At 48.6% G+C, this 17,717-nt stretch overlaps 1 protein-coding gene across 9 annotated transcripts; it reads right to left on the bottom strand.

Moving 5' to 3' along the window:
• Nucleotides 1-151: 151 nt before the first annotated feature.
• Nucleotides 152-13,990, bottom strand: LOC1272056 (glutamate receptor-interacting protein 1). Of its 9 annotated transcripts, none has more exons than XM_061661724.1 (10): nt 13,847-13,990; nt 11,955-12,600; nt 6,404-6,526; nt 6,134-6,331; nt 5,864-6,054; nt 5,484-5,785; nt 5,249-5,415; nt 1,689-2,511; nt 637-1,618; nt 152-558 (listed from the first exon to the last, which is right to left on the bottom strand). In XM_061661724.1, exons 2-10 carry the CDS (start codon nt 12,322-12,324, stop codon nt 451-453), a joined length of 3,264 nt encoding a protein of 1,087 aa, XP_061517708.1. In that variant the 5' UTR covers nt 12,325-12,600; nt 13,847-13,990; the 3' UTR covers nt 152-450. The 9 variants fall into 9 exon arrangements, with proteins under 9 accessions (XP_061517708.1, XP_061517693.1, XP_061517730.1 ...); XM_061661709.1 differs by having other exon boundaries at nt 13,589-13,984; XM_061661746.1 differs by having other exon boundaries at nt 11,955-12,597; nt 13,589-13,984.
• Nucleotides 13,991-17,717: the final 3,727 nt, after the last annotated feature.

Genomic DNA, 17,717 nt, shown 5'->3' with positions numbered 1-17,717 from the left:
CTCGGCGCGTGACGTCAATAGAACTATAATTAACCTAGCCAAGCAAAGCACCTTTGGAACATCCGCGTACGCGCAGCGTAGGCTGTACTTTGCGCGCGATGCAACCCGTAAACAAAATCAAGCCCCCGTAAAAACACCGACCCGTGGAGCCTTTCAGGTTTGTTTGTTTGTTTGTTTTCTTCTTTTATTATTGTCAATTGTTGCAGTTTGTGTTATTAAAATTAATGTGTAAAGGCTAATACGTTAGTGGTGCCTAAGGAGAGACTTTTTAAATAAATAATGCCATATTAGTGGAAGCGATGAATGTAGTTTTGTTTGTTTGTTTGTTGTTTTTTAGTTTTAATGGACAGTTGTAAACGGGTAGTGTGTAGGAGTAGAAGAGCTTGTGGTGAGAAAAAAAGGGAATCAACACCATGAGTGGAGGGTTTCCGACGCTTCCGACGCCTTGCCCTACTCCGCGAGTGTTCGCTGTATAACCAGCTCTATCTTGTCGCCTGCCGCCGCTATCAGCGGCACGGTGAGGCAACAGTCAAAGTCCTGCGTCTTCGTCCCATTAACCTGCCACGTAAGGTAAGAGAGATAGCGCATTAGTTTCCTTGCAGTAGACGACGACCTGTAGGGGCACCTGCCGCTTACCTGTACGATCCGATCGAAGGGTCGCAGCAGCCCGGCTAGATCGGCCGGACCGCCCGACCGTATGCGGTTGATGTAGACCCCTCGCTCGTACAGCCCGTCCGACACGGAAAACCCGTAATCGTCGTACACCCGGTCCTTGAACAGCGTCACGTGCATCGTCCGGATGGTACCGCCCCCAGGGGGCCCCGTCTGTGCCGCACCGTACGAGCTGTTCGAAGCGGCATCATTGATCGAGGGGCTGCGCGGTCGCCGCTGTACCTTCGCGTAGACCGCCGACGCGGACCCACCATCAACACCACCACCGGCCGGAACCGGCTCAACGCGGGCAATCTGCAGGTCGACGACGTTTTCAAACTTCTGCAGCAGCTTGGTCGCGGTCGTGAGCGGCACACCGCTAACGCTTTCGCCGTTGATGGCGAGCAGACAGTCGCCGACCTGCAGCTGACCGACCGTGTGCGCTACACCGCCCTCCGTAACGGCGCTGATCTTGATGGGCTTCTGCAGGTCCTCGCTGGCGGCCAACGTTATACCGAGCGGACCCCCATTAGGCTCCAGCCGCACGGTGAACACACGCTGCCGCAGCTCCTCCGGCGGCGGGGCTGCCTGTAGCGGGGGTGGCGGTGGTGGCGGCTGCTCGTTGCCATAGGTCAGCCCAGTGTCGGGGGACGAGCCGTTAGCGCCAAACCCGACGTAGTTGCTGTTGCTAATGTTCATCGACACCATCTTGTAGTGGAGTATGTCGTCGTACCGATCGTCGGCCGGCTCACTGTCCATGGTCAACAGATGGGCCGGAGGTAGGGGCAGGTGTTCGGCACTGCCGCCCGGCTGGGTGGGCGCTTTCAGGGTGCCAGTGCCTTGACCAGTGCCCATCGGTGCACCGTCGTAGGAAGGTGTGCTGGACCAGACAGGACGCCGGAGCTGATCCTCGATGGCATATGACTCTATGCTGCTGTTCATCTTCAGCATCGTCCCGTCGGTGTATCTAAAAAAAACAACAACCAAGGTTACAATTTGGCCCTCCAGTTCACTACACCCATTCTTCCCGCTCCTACCGATTGCCGTAGGTGAACGCTCCGCTCTCCTCGGCGCTCCCGTAAAGCCCGGCCGGCTTCTGCTGCGCGTCGTACAGAAAGTCGGGCAGCGAGTTCCGCTTCACCGTCAGCGTGATGCACTCGTTCTTGCTCTCCTTCAGCAGCAGGTCCAGGTTGTAGTGCTGCAGGGGCCGGTTGTCCACCGCCATCAGCAGGTCGCCGGCCCGCAGCGAGCCCGTCCGGTGGGCCGCACTGCCCGGCTTCACCTCTGAGATCAGGAACGAACCGTGCGCGTTCCCATTCACCGTGATGCCCAGCCCGCACCGGCTCTGCTTGCGCAGCTTGATGTTGAAGACGCCGCTCGCCGGCACGACCGCGTCCGCCATGTCGAACTCCACCTCCAGCTCGACCCAGTGCGACGTCGGCGCCTGGTTGTGGTAGTGGTTCGCGACCGTCACCGGCCCGTAGTCGCCGAGCAGCTGGCGGGCCGCGTTCACGTCCAGATCGCGCAGCTTGTTGATCGCGATCAACCGATCGCCCTTCTGCAGGCAGCCGGACCGTTCCGCGACTGAGTCGGGCAGGATCTGGGCGATCAGGAAGCCGCGACCGCAGGCCGTCTTTGGCCCCAGACAGATGCCAGACCCGGCCGAACAGTCGAGGATGAGATGGATCTTTTCCGCCCGGCAGAGTCCCCCACTGGACTGGAGCAGCCCGTCCTCGGCGGTCTGGGGCAGCGAGCTCTTGCGCAGGAGTCGCCGCGCGTGCTTGCTATTGCCGCCGCCGGCGAGGTTCTTGCGCGAGTCAACCGTGTTGAAGCCGTACCGGGGGCTGGAGCATGAGATGCCTGCCGGCGGAGTCATTCAGGAGAACAGTAGTGGTTAGATTGGGCAAGCTGATACACAAACAAAATGGCGAACTAAGCAGTGAAGAGTTCCTACTCATTGGAACTCATTGGAATTGGGTCCAGAATCAGAATTAGTTCTGGAATTGAAATCAATTTCCAGAAATCAGACCGGAATCTTCTTAAGAATGTATTGTTTACAAGTAAATTTGGATTCTTCGCGACTATCAGTACAATCGTATCAGCATAGGATCCAAACGCTTGTTCTCATGGAGATGCTGATACCGACTCCGATTCCGGAGCCGGATCCAATTCCGGAGCCGATTTCGATTTCGAACCTACTATCCGGAATCGATTCTACTTCGGAGCTAGTGGAATCGAACCCGACGAAAACTTCATGTTTGCAACTATAGTGACTATACAACTATTGCAACAACTAAGTTTAGTGAGTTTGGGCCCCGATTTTGTTACCACATTGGGACTCTGGCACCCTAAGCTCCTGGTCTTACCCAGACGCCCCGCAAAAAAAAACACATTTCGATGCGGTATCAACTTTGTTTTCGAAAGGCCACACACCGGCCACACCGCGCGGTCTAATTAATGACACGTAATTATTAAAAAAAAAAACCCGTGCAGCGCAACCGTGCCAACAAACCGTAGATTGCCATTACAGTGCTGCCGTGCACCTTACGTGCACGGAGATTTGGGCCTTCGCTCTACACACATGGAGGCGGTGCTAGAGATCGAAGCGAAAGATAAAATTAGCAGCAGTTCCCGAGTGAGCAGCGTTCAACGCCGCTTCCCCGGGAGCGTGCACACACACATACACACACACACACACTCCAAAGTTAAATTTTATTGCCCATTTCGGCTTAAAGCAGACGACGAGGACGCGTTGTCGTTTTGCTCGTCAAGCGCACATTAGGGAGCGCTTAGGTGCAGCTGTCACTCCAAAGTGGTGATCTCTTTTCGGCATTGGCGAGCGGCTTGAAGCACTCCACCTTCTCCCACACGGTACATAAACACTCGCACTCTGCAGGTCGCTTTCATCTTAGTGACGCTGCGCTGAGTGTTTCATGGATGCTACTCTCGTCGCTCTCTATCTCTCTTGCAATAGAGATCGCACCGTCGTTCTCAAAAAAAAAAAACCAAAAACAAACGGCGGGACCCTGTATGAAAGGTGACGCAGCAGTAGTGTAGTTGTCAACGACGCTGGCGAGTGTCGTGTCGTCTTGCCGGGGTTTTCCGCCTTTTCATATTACGCGGGTTTCGCCACCGTGTGCTGCTCGGAGTGCGATCATCATTCAACCGACGATGCCAGTGGCAGGCATGGGCACCCGCAAAACATAGGCTCCTGCTGCTCTGCGACGACGCCCTTCTCACTTTGACTCAGCGATCAGAGCGGCCGAGGCTGGGAGGGTGCACAGCGGCAGGAGGGGAGACAGCGTAAGAAAATATCGCACCCCTAGGTGGAGGAAAACAAATTATAATGAGTCTAAAAATAACGTGCCCACTCACACACGCCCGCAGCCGTTGCGCAGCGCAGGCTGGTGCCAAAAAGCGGGAGAAGAAGAAACCTAACCAACCAACCAATAAAAAAAAAGGAAGAGGAAAACCAACACCCCAAGAAGGAGGAAAACGCACGTCGGCGAGATCGGCGTTTGTGGACACGCGGATGTCACGTTTACGGCCGCGCGAGTGTGCACTCTCTCTAGTCTCGTTGGTCGTACTGCAAACGTTGGTGGCCTGGACTTTGCGTCGAACGGCGCCCGACAGTAATGCTTGCGCGATTGGGTAACGACAACAACACGGCATTAAATAATACGCCTAAGCCGTACAGCGGTTTGGGGCAGTGCAGGGCATTGCAGAAACATTGACCCTGGATCGGATTTCCGAGCTCCGAATGCGCCTGCGCATCCAGGGTCCAGCGTCCAGCGAGGGTTTTTTTTTAATGGGCGGTAGTACGTCCGGCTGTCCTAAATACTCTCGCTTTGGTGGTCGTAAAAACCTGAGAACCGTCGTTTTTTTTTGTTGTTTTTGTTTCCGTTTTCACTTTCTATCGCTGCCACTTTGTTTGCCTTCATTACGTAATTGAGTGTGAGTGGGTTTTTTGTGTTGGGATTTCTGGTAGGTAGATCCGAATTATGGTTCTACAAACAAGTGTTAAAGAAAACTATTTTCTAGTGCATAACGCACTGAAAATCAAGAACGAGACTCATTTTGCTACACCACGTTCTTTATGAAGCACGCCCAAGCAAAGTGAGAAAAATGGCATGACAGTTTCATTTTTAATTAGTACTTGTCGCAGAAGTTCTTGCTGCTGCCCGTGGAAGTCATCCGCAGGGTAGGCACAGCAATATGGCAAATGATGCGTGTCATCAGCTCTTTATGTTTCCGGTCGTCACACCATCACGTCGTGTAGCAACCGATCCTCTTCCCCACTACTGCCGGGTCATAGGTTGGCAGTTCCAGAGAATGTCTGGATGCTCCAAAAAAGGAACCGACCGGATATTCGCGCGAAGAGACACAAAAAAGTGCTTGGATAATTAAAATAGCCTGTGACTGTCGCCTGAAACTGATTCTACTAAGACTCCCAGGACGGATCCTGTAGCTGCCACGCCGTTTGGGAGTCTTCAGTGTTGACAGCGTTGCGAATTTCCCCGTGAAAGATATCTTTCAATGCTATCCGCTCACTCAGTTCTTTGTCTATCTTTGGATCTCTGTCTCTCTTTGTACCTACCTCGACGCCGAACGAACATATGGGCAGGAAGTATGTGCAGCTGCGTATAGCCTTTCACGCAGTTTGCATCCAGCAGTGCGGTAGCCTCCTCCAGGGTGCACACTCCATTGTCGACCACACTCTCGTCTATCGACAGGATCTGATCGCCGACGGTGAGCGCTCCACATCTAGAACGGAGGCGGGAAAACAAGCGTGACATTCGTACCCAATGTCCCTGCCACAAACCGAAACCTACCTGTCGGCGATGCTGGCGGGCAGTATGCTGGCGATGAAGATGCCGTCCGGCTGCACCTCGTTCAGCTTGTAGCTGCTGTGGTAGATGTCGTTCAGGTTGACCGCGCTGGAGTAGTTGCTCAGTATCAGGCCGAGCTTCTCGTTCATCGGCCGCTCAATCTCGAGCAGCAGCGGGCCCATGCTCAGCTCGACCGTCTGCATCACCGAGACGTCGTACTCGATCATCAGGTTCGTGTAGCCGGACGCGTGCACATCCTTCAGAATGTGTTGTGCCTCCGAGAGGCTCTTGTTAAGAAGTGAAACCTGCGAGGAGTAGGACAGATGTAATAACAGATCTGTTTTGGATGGTTAGGTCCGGACCACTGGCCCTGTGGCTCTTACATTGTCAACGCGCAGAACCCGATCGCCCGGCTTGATCTGGCCCGTCTTAAAGACGGGACCATTCATGCGCACGTTCGTGACAACCAGCGGGTACTCGCCGCCGCCCCGCAGCGTCAGCCCCAGGCAGCCGTTTTCCCGCTCCACCGTGATCTGGGCGATTTTGGTCGTCACGCAGAGACTGTTCTGTGAAACTGGAGAGAGCGGGCAGAAGTGGTGAGCAGTAGTTCTAGGAATGGATTGAATGGGGGCTAGAAAGAGGATGATACTTACTGTACTCCGGGAAGGAGTATTCGATCTCGATGACGGCCGGTCCCTCGCCGTGACACAGGATGCTGAAGATCTGCTGGTTCGACAGCCCGATCGTGGACACGCCATCGACCTGGTGGATGCGGTCGCCCGGTGCTAGCAGATCCGCCACTGGACCACTGATCGACTCCACCATCGGCGGAAAGGAAAGATCGTTGCGCTCTGGGAGAGATCAAATAAAGCAAGCGTTTGGAGTCGTTGACTCGATCGAGGTTCACAGCCGTATACACATACCTGCCAACACTATGCCGATCTGGCCGCTGTCGCGCGGTATCGAGATAGTGGCGTACGTGGTGCCCCGATCCGCCGCCAGCCCGGAGTCTTCCGATTGTGCTGGACTCATGGCACGATCGCTCGCTGGAAATAGAAAAACGGAAACACACATCATACGCCTTTGCTCTGGCATAGCAGCCGCCCGGCAACCGAAACACGTTTAACAACTCCTGCAACACTTTACGACCCATCGTTAGGGTCCAGCTAATTCACTACTTGGAGTCGCTCGAATTGCCATTCTAGCACGTAGCTCTGCTCCGTGCCACCATCTGCTTGTAGAGGGTGCGTGTCCGGGAAAGCGTAGCGAGTTTTGCTAGAAAATTGAGGTCACGCACACAGCTAACAAATGGCGCATTCCTGGCTATTTCTTCGCTTTTGAATCTACAAATCGCTTGTTTCTTTCTTCTCTTTTTAATGGATTCGGAGCAATGGTATATTGGTCGCCATCGTTTACGATCCGTTGATGAACTGATTTTGCTCAAATGACAGCCATTCATTCATTTATTGAAAATTGAGAATCACTGGACTGTACAAACTAGTTCCTAACGCCCACATTGTTTGCAGATAATTACCGTTGCTAATGGCTAGAACATTATTGGCATCATTAAAGCATTATATTTTCTGTAGTTAACGGCCTGGAAGCATAGCCAGGCTGCATCATTAGTGCAGCGAATGCTGGATAATATTTGCAGACATCTTCATCTATGTCTAAGATTCTGGAGTATCAACGGAGTTTCTCTTAAATGTCCCATAGATGTCAAAACTAGTGCCATGATTTGGTGAGCTTATCTAGAACTTGCTAAAACCAATTGATGACCAGTATGTTCGTCTAGTTCTAAATAACACAAATTCTGTTCCTAATCTTGCGTGTTTTTTTCTTCACAAACTTGAGATGACCCAGCATGGATCGTACTTAAAGAAGAATACACGTGGTTTACGATTCCAAATACACAATGTTGAGCTAATTTCGAACATTGTTGAACTATAAGTACACATTGGACGTCTTAATGAAATGCTATGCCTATCTTAACTTCTAACAATTGTAACTATACACTTGACACCCCTAAGTTGTTCCGTTTTCTTCAAGGAGATTCATCTTTTTTGTGCTTTCCCTTACAAAAATAGAATAATTTATTTATCAATAATTTATCATGATAATATCAGAATTCATAATCATAATTATGATAATTCATAATTCATAAAATCAGTTCCAATCAAGTTAATCTCCCGCGAATCACTGAATACTACGCGGAATGTATCGTATGTTCAAGATACACACATCTAAAGTAGCTAATACATCTCAGAAGACTCGTTTGAATGAATCTTAAGCTTCCGTTCTATCAATAGATTGATGATATTTGAAATGAAATCATTCTTCGAAAAACGATTGCTATTCTGGTGGAAGCAAGTAATCAATTTACGTTTCCTTTTCCAACTAAAGAGCTGGAAGCTACTTTACCGATGATTCAACCAGCTAGAGAAAAATGATTTAAAAAAAAAATAAAGCATTCGATTGTTGATCTCCCCTTTGACGAGATGCTCCAGACGCATAAACTGCATTTACACGCATACACCATCTCGGTGCGTGTGTGCAGGCTCGTAAAAATAAAAAAAAATCTAGATAAGTAGTAAGTAAAATAACGTTCTCCATCCAGCGTGTCCAATTCCCTCCCGGTTCCGTTTCACCACTTCCAGCCAACCAAGGCCTTCGGCAGAAGAGTTCACAAACACAAACACACACATATATATATATATATAAATATATCATTAGATCAGTGATTAATGTCGGATCATTGACCTCGCGGGGCGGGAGAGCACATCCGGGAGGACAGGGCAACAGCATTTCGCGCAGTGCACGCAGCAAATGCAGTCTCCGCACTGCCAAAACGCACAGTCATTTATTTATAATTATGCATGGTGACGAACGAACGCTAGCGGTTCGGTCTTCTCGCCAGCAGCTGCTGGAAGTGGCGACCAGGGGGGGCCGATGCGTCGGCGATGGAGCCTTGCTTGGAGCGGCAAGGAAGCAGCAGCGAATAAAGCAATATATGTACGAAAGTACACAACCCGTTCGCGCCGGGACGGACGCCCGACCACATCGAGTGAACGTCGAGTTTTTCGCAATGCTTCGGCGAGTTCCGGTGGAAATTGGAGCCAGCCAGCTCCACGACACAGAAAAAAAAACCTTCCCAAAAAAATGAATCGGCAAGTAAGATGAACATGCTGTCGCCGTCCAGCTGGCGACACTGGCTGCCCGGCCGCTGCCGGGCAATCTCATATCTCAGGCCGGTGCCGGGGCGCTGGCGCCATGCCTTCTGGGAGCCACTGGAGCTCGCTCCAGTCGCAACCCCATTCCCTTCGGAAATCCGATGGAATGGTGCCAAGATTAGCATTTGTGCCCATCGCTGGTTCGGTCGCGCGATGCTATCAGGCTGGTTGGGCTTGGGCTAAAGATTTGTCAACAGAGACCACACATCCGACTTTATATATTGTGGCAGTAAAATTTGTCCACTAAAAGGATGGAATTTTGCAGCCAGATTGCCAGGGTGCCGCCGGACAAGCGATGCAGCTTCCGAGCTGAAACGCCGCTGCCAGAAGTACGCTTTATGTATGTTGATGTTGATGGAGCCCAACTTTCATTATGCGCGAGCTCGGTTAGCATGATGCCATTTGAGGAAAATTAGCATGGCGGTCTGATTAGAAGAAAGTCCTTCTTCTCCTTCGCATCGAATCCTAGAAGCTGTGCCGTATGAGCGCTGAGGCGCGGTCTTGGCAGCCTCGGTACGATGACAGCGCAGCAAAACATTTGACTCATGCCGGCGTGCACGCTTACTCATCCACCGGGCCCGCAAAACCGAACCGATAAATTGTCTCGCCCGCCGGCCCTTTAGGCCCCCTTTCCCGCGTTGCGCCACCCCATGTTGGGTTTCTATCGTCCCGCAAGGTCTGTCTTCGTTGCTGTGCGAGCGAGCGTTGGCGAGCGCGCGCACCCACGAAGGGGTAAAAATACTTCTCAACCCAATTTAGCCGTTCGGTTTCGCGTCGAACTCAATCGTCGGGACACGGCGAGACCTCCGCTTCTCAAAGCTCAACACCCGCGCCCGCTCTTCGCCTGCATAGATCTTGGCTTACGGATGCCCTCGGTTGCCTGGTTGCGCGCTGGTATTTGTTTTCCAATGTTTCGCTCCCGTTCGCGCTTCCCCCGACGATGATATTATTTATAATGTGACATTATAGCGCGGATGGACGGTTCGGATGGTGAGAGCGAGCGCCAACACCTACGCAGTTTTTATGTGACCAGCACGCACACACACACGCAGGGCGCGGTAAGCTCTTGGTAAGTATGCTTGAGTATGTTTTTCTTGCCCCAAACCAAACCGCTCCCTCTGCTACGCATCTCCACCGACGACTGGCTGGATGCATCGACGAACTGGCGGCTGTAATTTTATGTTGATGCTGTCTTTCAACTGGCAGTCGTACCATGTGTCGTACGCTTATTTGTTGCGCGGCTGCGAACGCCACGCTGGGCAGGGGAACATGTGGGATTCAATTAGCTACCACGCTTACCCATCGCAACCAACACTTATGCTCTGCTTGGTTTCAAAACAATTTGCTCAATGCCACTACAGTGTGTGAGTGTAGAGAAATGCGGGCACTAACCGTTTTATGAATGGTTTTTTGACAGATGGTCGGAAATGTTTGTTTCACGTTTTGTGTGTTTGATTCACAGCGATACAAATTGATGTTTTAACAACGGCATCAGTCTGGGGCTCGATACAGTAATGGGTAAGTGTGCGGTCAAGCGTAGGAAATGTCGCGGGTTCAATTCTCTCGGTCTGCGAACTACATGGAAGAGAACCGCACACAGAGATATACTGTTCTCTTCAAACAAGCTCCTACATCATAAGCCTGAAAGATTTGTCATTGAACTTTATTATGGTAAAAACCAAGCAATGACAGCAATCATTCAAAAGACTCCATTGTGGGTCATAGTTTAAATTAATTTAAACACATTTAAAGGTGCCCAAAAACCTGAAAGGCATCCTCTTTGAAGTAAGAAATCTCTGAGATTATATTATACATAGATCGAACCATACCATGTAGCAGAGCTACATGCAAATGTTTACCAGATTTAAACCACACCGCTCAGTTTCAGCAGCGTCTTGAGTTTGGTACATTGATGGGAAATGTTCCGAATAAAAAGTAATGGGTGCTTTCACTCTTAGAGAGCTTTTTTTAACCTGATCAATGCTTAATGAAACCAAGATCATATCGACACATTAGTCTATTTGATAGGAGCACCGATTTGTGTAAGGCCGGACCTGATGGAATTCCACCGGAACCACCGTCCCTCTGTAGCACTATAGTCATGATTTTAGTAGGTCGCGCAGATCGTTCCTCCAATGTAAATGAAGAATAACAACATAATGAATGAAAGAAAAAGGAAGAACATAATGATCTCAAACTAATGCATTACTAATGCATAGCAATCGTGCTACCATGTAAAACTGACGTTTTGAACGATTTTTGTAGCATCGTTCATCCGTGCAATAAAGGAGTAATTATTTGCAGGTACTTTTGAGTTATTTTGATGTAACATTGGAACGGAACTGCAAGTAAAATTCAATGATCCTGTTTTCGTTCGCTCCAACAGTTGGCTCACAATTTCCACTAAATCACTAACATACGGAGTGTGCGGATAGTACGGAGTGTTCCGAGCCATGTGGAGCTGCATTTAGAGCGCAGAGTGTTTGGAGCTTGTGGAGTTAGCTTTGAGCGCTTGGAGTGATTGGAGCCGTGAGGAGCGCGTAGTGCGTATGTGCGGAGTGTTTGGAACGGTCAGACGGTACGTTGAGCTCATGGAGAATACGGAGAGTTATAAAGAGCTGCCACTGTTCACTTATTATTGCAACGTCCTTTGTCATATTTCAAAGTCTGAGAAACTCTGTCTTGGGGAGTACACATTGGTCTCAGCTCTGTCTTAGCAAACGACCAAGTGCATCTAGTGGATATCGTGTGTGTAACTCTACACGTTTCTCTTTGTGTCTGGCATACTAGCGTACAAGAAATACCAGCCTAATTTCTATTGGAAGCTGAATTTCTAATGCTCCCCCCCCTTCTCCGTAGCAAACGACAATTCTGAGCTGAATTTTTACGACTTTTGCTTCCCACTTCAATGTCTCAGCTCATTACAGTAGGGATAATTAAAATATAAATAAAACAATCTGCATCTACGAGCTCCCACCCACTCACACTTAGCAATAAAAGCGTAGCTAATGAACGATTTATCGACCAATGGGCAGAATTATGATGTCAACAGTGTGCACCAGCTACAGTAGTAATAGCTTCCAGGAAGTCTCAGTAAAACTGATGCGACCCTCGCAAAACAATAAACGTGCAGTCACGATGTGTAAATCGCGCCAGCCCAGAAGCAACCCCCTCCACCCCCCCCCCCCCCCCCCCCCCACATGTTATACACACACACACACACACATGTTATGCCGTGGCTTACCCGAAAAAATGTTTCCGGTTGAGTGCTGAACCATGGCGGAAACGACACCGCTCCCGGGCTGGGCCCCGTCCTGCGGCAGCGTGCCGTTGGTGCCCTGGTGGTGGTTGATGAAGGATGTTTCGGCACTGCTGTCATCGAGCACGCTGCTACTGTGACCGTTGCTGCTGCTGCTGTTGCTGCTGCTGCTGCTGCTGCCGTTGCTGCTTTGATTGCTGCTGCTGCCGCCGTTGCCGCCATTACTAAACTTGCACGTCTTCGAGAGCATACCGCCGCCGCCGCCCCCCTTGAGCGTACCGGTCGAGCTCGATACGCAGCTCGTCGTCGTTCCGGAGGACGCGGCAACTCCCTTCTTCGATTTCCACAGCTTCATCGCTGCGTTAGAACTGTTGTGGTTTTCTTTTCCACCCGCGGCAGTTGTGTGTGTTTTTTTTGCTTTCCCTGCCCTGCCCGTCCCCCACGTTGCTGCTACAAGTCGCGATGCGCACACACACACACACGCGCGCGTTCACCGCCCCCCGTTCCGCCGACAGTCAACGTACGATCTTTGTCCGCGTTTGGCTGTAGACGCGCGCACTCCCCCGGCACATTTATCTCATTTTATGTTGTCCCCCGCCCTGTTGGTGTTTTTCGTTGCTTGGAAGCACTGCTAAAGGAAGACAGAGAGACAGAGAGAAAGACTAGAATATGGGAGTAGATAGACCCTTAAACAGGATCAGTAGCATAGTTTGATCAATAATTGACACGCAGCAGCTGAGCGACTCCAAATCGTCAAGATCCAAAAGATCCAAGACCCGACGCACGCCCGAATGCGCAAGCAAGGAGATGCGGTTAGATGCGTGCGTTTAATTTGAAAATACGCAATACGCAAATATCGTTTTTTTTTTTTTTTTTTGCTCTCACTCTTCTGGGCCTTGATGGTGCGCACGCGAAAAACGAATATTTATAATCTTGAAGATGTGTTTTTTTTCTTCTTTCTACTTCTTCTGCAACATCCAGGCGCCGCTGACTGGCTCGTGCGCGTGTTTACGTTGTGCGCGAGGGCATTGAAGGAAGATAAACGACTCACTGTCAATTTTTGTTTTTAATTCGTGAAATACAATGTGAGAAGATGTGCGGGCAGAGCTCTTACGTTTCCCGAGCAAAGATCTTAGTGAGGGCAAACATTTGGCTCACTAACAATAAAAAAAAATGCTAGAATCATCGGAGACCTTGGAGGTTCGATCTGGAAGAACTGCTGAAGTTCAAAACAAAACCTGTGGATCATATCCCCAACAGCAGGAGCTGTGAATGTGTGCCAATCCCCGATGGGGTGTTGTAAACGAGGCGTTCAAACTGTAAAACCGTCTCTCGCACGACGACTCGACTCTTCCGTCGTATTTTCACGATTACGCACACGCAAGACGCACCACGCGGCGTAACACGCACGCGAAGGACGGTGTCGATGTGGGTGGTGGCAACCGACGACCGTAAGTCAATTCAACGGTTCCGGTTGATAGATGGCTTTGATTGTGCGCATTGTTTTTCTGGGTTGGGGGGGGGGGGGGTTTGTGGCGACTTTCGTCTACTAGCTGCAGCTGTCATGCTGCGTGTTGAACTTTGTCTCTTCACGATTTTAACCTACAAGCACTACTTACATACATTGACACACACACACACACAAGCACCCACGTACGATCTGAGCAACTGTTACTCAGGCTCACCACTACTCGGCCACTACTAGGGAGTATACTAACAGCTTGGACGATCGACACTGGGTGAGGTAATTATCCATGAGCCCTGCACAATCTGCCACTTAGATGTGAGTCCTCACGCGCTACTACTCAACGAAGTAAGAATTATTAGGAAATTAAATTACTCTTGCGACACACACACACACACACACAAACACCCACTGTAGCGCGCGAATCCCGTGGCCAGTTGCAATTGGCAGTGGCCGTTTTATTTATCTTTTTTTTTTTGTTTGTGTCTCTTGCTTCAACGGTCCGCCAGTGGCTAGAGCTTAGTTCCGACTGAACGAACCGTACCCGATGCTCTGCTTCTGGTGGTGGTGGGTCGTCTTCATTCTGTGCTGCCGGGTGCTGAGAGCAACATAAATTGAGCCAGCGAGAGAGCGAGAGTGAGCGATGGGTGAAGAAACCGCGCAAGGAAAGGAAGCAAACGAACGAATGATTATTTTCGGATGCTAGAAAGAGTTTTTCAAAACGCTCGACCGTAAGGGCAAACCGAAAATGCTCGCTATGCTGAGAAATAAGGCAATGCCAGCGCTACCGAACGCGCGGGCGAGAAGGAAACGAGCATACAATTTAGCAACGGGTGCCTTCGCGGCTGGTAGCAGCAACCGAGCAGCAACCGCTGCAAAGGCAAAGCCAACCCAGAGCGGGAAGCTCTGCTTGAGAACCGCTGGCCGAGCGAATCGAGGCGTGATCGAGATTCTCGCGAGAAACAGACGGGACCGTTGCTGAGCAAGCGGGAATCTGCTTGCGGGAAACCGCATAAAGCATAAAGCACAAGAGGAAGCATACAAAGACATCTTTTCTGAGGGCCCTACTATTGCCTCTCAACGATGCGATCCACCGCACCGGCAATAAAAACGCATCGAGCAACAATGGGGATGGTTGTGCGTGCAGGAATCTGGAAAACGAAGTAGCCACAGTTAATGGTTAGGAAAATAATCAATGTTTTGCTGCAGAAGCCACGAACGGGTGATATTAAAACTGTGCATTACTTGTCATCTTTTACTGTTTTATTGATTGATCCTATTTGTTACACATGTTTTAGGCGAGTTAGGCGCAGGGTTAAACATCTCTAAGAAGGTTTTCTGCTGCAATGAATCGTTTGCAGGCGTTGCCTTAAAATCACGCATTTCTAACAGAGTTATTGTCTAAATATCTTCTTAATCGCGCACCTTGAACGATCTTGGGATGTCGAATGCCTAAAGCTGGATGACGTGTGGCCTTTAAACGTTGCCCTAATCCTGGATCCAACTCGAGTCACCACTAGTCAATACATTTAAAGAACTAAGGCTTCTCCATCTTAGCTCGAAGTAGTATTACGCACCTATGATCACCTGCCTTGAGCCGAAAATGGATGATGATACACTAGACACTAGACGTAGGGATGTAAAGAATCACAATTGTACTACATGTTCTTGATTCACCTGTTTGCATGGTACCTCGAGACTAAGTTTTCACCAGTAGGGCATTCTAACGGATAGGAACATGATTCTCAGGGAAATCCATCTGTTCCGCCGTTTTATTTCTTTATGGAATGGGAACCTTTAGAGCTGTACACCAAAAAAAGAAGCCCCCAAAAGTCTGAGAGCCAAAGATAAGTCAGCGCAGAGATTCGAGATTTCAAAATTCTACCTATAAAAAATCTCGCAGAGCCTTCATATTACAGTAGGACGAGCCCAAGTATGACTATTGAAATGAGATGATTTTTTACCTACAATAAACTGGATCGTCAATAGTATTCCAACGATATCAAAACTGGTGTATGACACAATACACATGACCTTTTCGTTCTATTTAGCTGTAATTATGTGCCACAAAGCTCTAAACGACTCTTAATCAAGCTACGAGCTCTAAATGACTCAATCAGTTGGTTAGTATTGGACACATTTCGGCTAGTTCAGTTTTTTCTGGAATCGATGCGGGATGAAAGATCCGAAATCAGTTTCCGGAATAGATTCCGAATCGGCTTCGAAATCAGAATTGGCCGGTTTCGGCGTCTCCATGAGATTAGGCATTTGGGATCCAATTGTACTTGTAAACCGACCATGCTGATGAAGACTCCGAAGCCAATTCTGATTTCGATGCCCGAGCCGATTGTGATTCCCGGGCCGATGTAATCAACTCCAATTCCGGAATCGATTCTTGTTTATTGAGCTAGTTATAAACCAATTTAGCTTCTTTTGCTATCGTTTTTTTTGCGGATATTTCACTTTTCAGTCATATAAGCATAATCTGTGGCAAGACGATGACAAAGAAGTTTATGTAGGTCATGTAATCGAAATCCGTAGTCCCGAGTATAGTTAACGTATTCAAGCATTATGCCACAATCATGGTATTGACTGCCGATGAATCGCAAAAAGTGTCCTGCGCTGTTTAAGTTGAATCGTCGCCTATTGTATTTGCATCACAATAACATTTCAATTCTTCCACATGATTTTCAATACATCACAAAGAACTGTCAAACTCAGTCCCGCTTGTAGTTTGTTACTGACTCATAGAACTCTGTAATGTTTTTCACATTGGAAAATTATAAGGAAACCCCTATAATGCTGCCCTCATTGGAAGATGTCTCGGAAAACACCGAAAATTGCACGTTTGTAGTGAGCACATACAAAACATTTCAAAATGTGTTAATTGTTCTCGTTTGCAAAAGTCGCATGTAAATCCTCATGTAGACTGTTTTATGTTTGTTAATTTTTTAGAATTTTGGATCCGATTTTCGCAATCGCGCTTATCGCACTGCTGTGTAGAAACAGCGAAATTGTATTGACTGTCAAACTGTAATTTGACAGCTGCGCTTCAACCATTTTCGATATTGGCAGACGGTCGTGCAGCTCAAAATTAGGTTATGTTTTGCAACCAAACATTTCCGACTACTGCAATTTCTCTAATTATTCAGAAAAAAAAAATTAAACGGTACCAAACCTTCCTGGATGAAACATGCGAACCGTTCATTTGAAATCCTCAATCATGCATCAGATATGACATTCGAGCACTTAGGTTGGTGTCAGTGCTGTGAAGTGCTGTTTCGATTGATTTAGCGCGTGGCCACGGAGCTGAAAAAATGTTGAAAAAATTTTCAACTTTGTCAAAATTGCTTGTCAACTGCAAAAAAGAGCTTTTCTCGTGGCCGCACCAAAAACATACACAAGTGCGAAAAAAAAGCTCCAACATCTGAATATCATCGATATGTTGTTTAAGAAGCACTAACTAGGTACATACATCAATTAGAATCATGCATTTTAGCATTATTATCATAACAATGGGTCACAACTGCGCCAAATAGCTGTTTGTTTACGCTTTTTCACGAACGTCAAATTTTGTCAACTTTTGTCAACTTTTTTTCCTGGCTGCTCCAGGTCACAAAATTTTGACAAAAGCTCAAAAAAGTGACAAAAGCTCACATTTTGAAAAATTTGTCAGCATTTTGTCACTCCCGTGGCCTTTCGCTTATTTATGCAATGGAATGAGTTCAAATCAGAAAAATTTGATTCCTCCGAACGACGAAATCACACCTCCGACATTAGCTGTCAAAATCGAAATTAAAGTTTCACAGTCCAATAATATCACATTTAGGGCGGTGGCAACGCTTTTTCGCATGCGATTTTATCGGACGGCCTGTCAAATTTTTATATGGGATTTGACATATAACGTCGGACGACGAAATCGCACGTCCGACGTTATCTGTCATATCCCATATAAATCTCGTCCGATAAAATCGCATCCGATGAGCGTTGCCACGGGCCTTAATGAAGCACTGACACCAACCTTATGCATGCTGAGGTTTTCACTAGATCAGACCTTCACCGCATGCAATTTTGCTGTATAATTTTCAAGGGGATTTAATTTGGACGAAAGAAAAGAAAGTATAACAAGAAAAATTAACGACCCGATTTTACCATGATTAGGAAACCCTTCGTTCAATTAAAATATTTCTAAAAGACCAAAGCTAGTTGAAAACCCGGCCGGATGTGCCCGTAGCAGTGACCGTTGCCGTTGCGTGGCTGCTCGAACTTCGTCCAGCTGCTCG

The sequence above is a fragment of the Anopheles gambiae genome, chromosome X (assembly GCF_943734735.2).
Source record: "Anopheles gambiae chromosome X, idAnoGambNW_F1_1, whole genome shotgun sequence".
NCBI classification, from domain to species: Eukaryota; Metazoa; Arthropoda; class Insecta; order Diptera; family Culicidae; genus Anopheles; species Anopheles gambiae.
This window is presented reverse-complemented; position numbering and strand designations above follow the sequence as displayed.

What these genes read in the sequence shown, in the direction of transcription:
- LOC1272056 (XM_061661724.1), bottom strand. Translation starts at nt 12,324, where the DNA reads ATGAAGCTGTGGAAATCGAAGAAGGGAGTTGCCGCGTCCTCCGGAACG. An exon ending in AACCGGAAACATTTTTTCGG is followed by an intron (nt 6,527 to 11,954) that starts GTAAGCCACGGC and finishes TTCTATTTCCAG; the next exon opens with CGAGCGATCGTGCCATGAGT. An exon ending in GGGTTCTGCGCGTTGACAAT is followed by an intron (nt 5,786 to 5,863) that starts GTAAGAGCCACA and finishes TACTCCTCGCAG; the next exon opens with GTTTCACTTCTTAACAAGAG.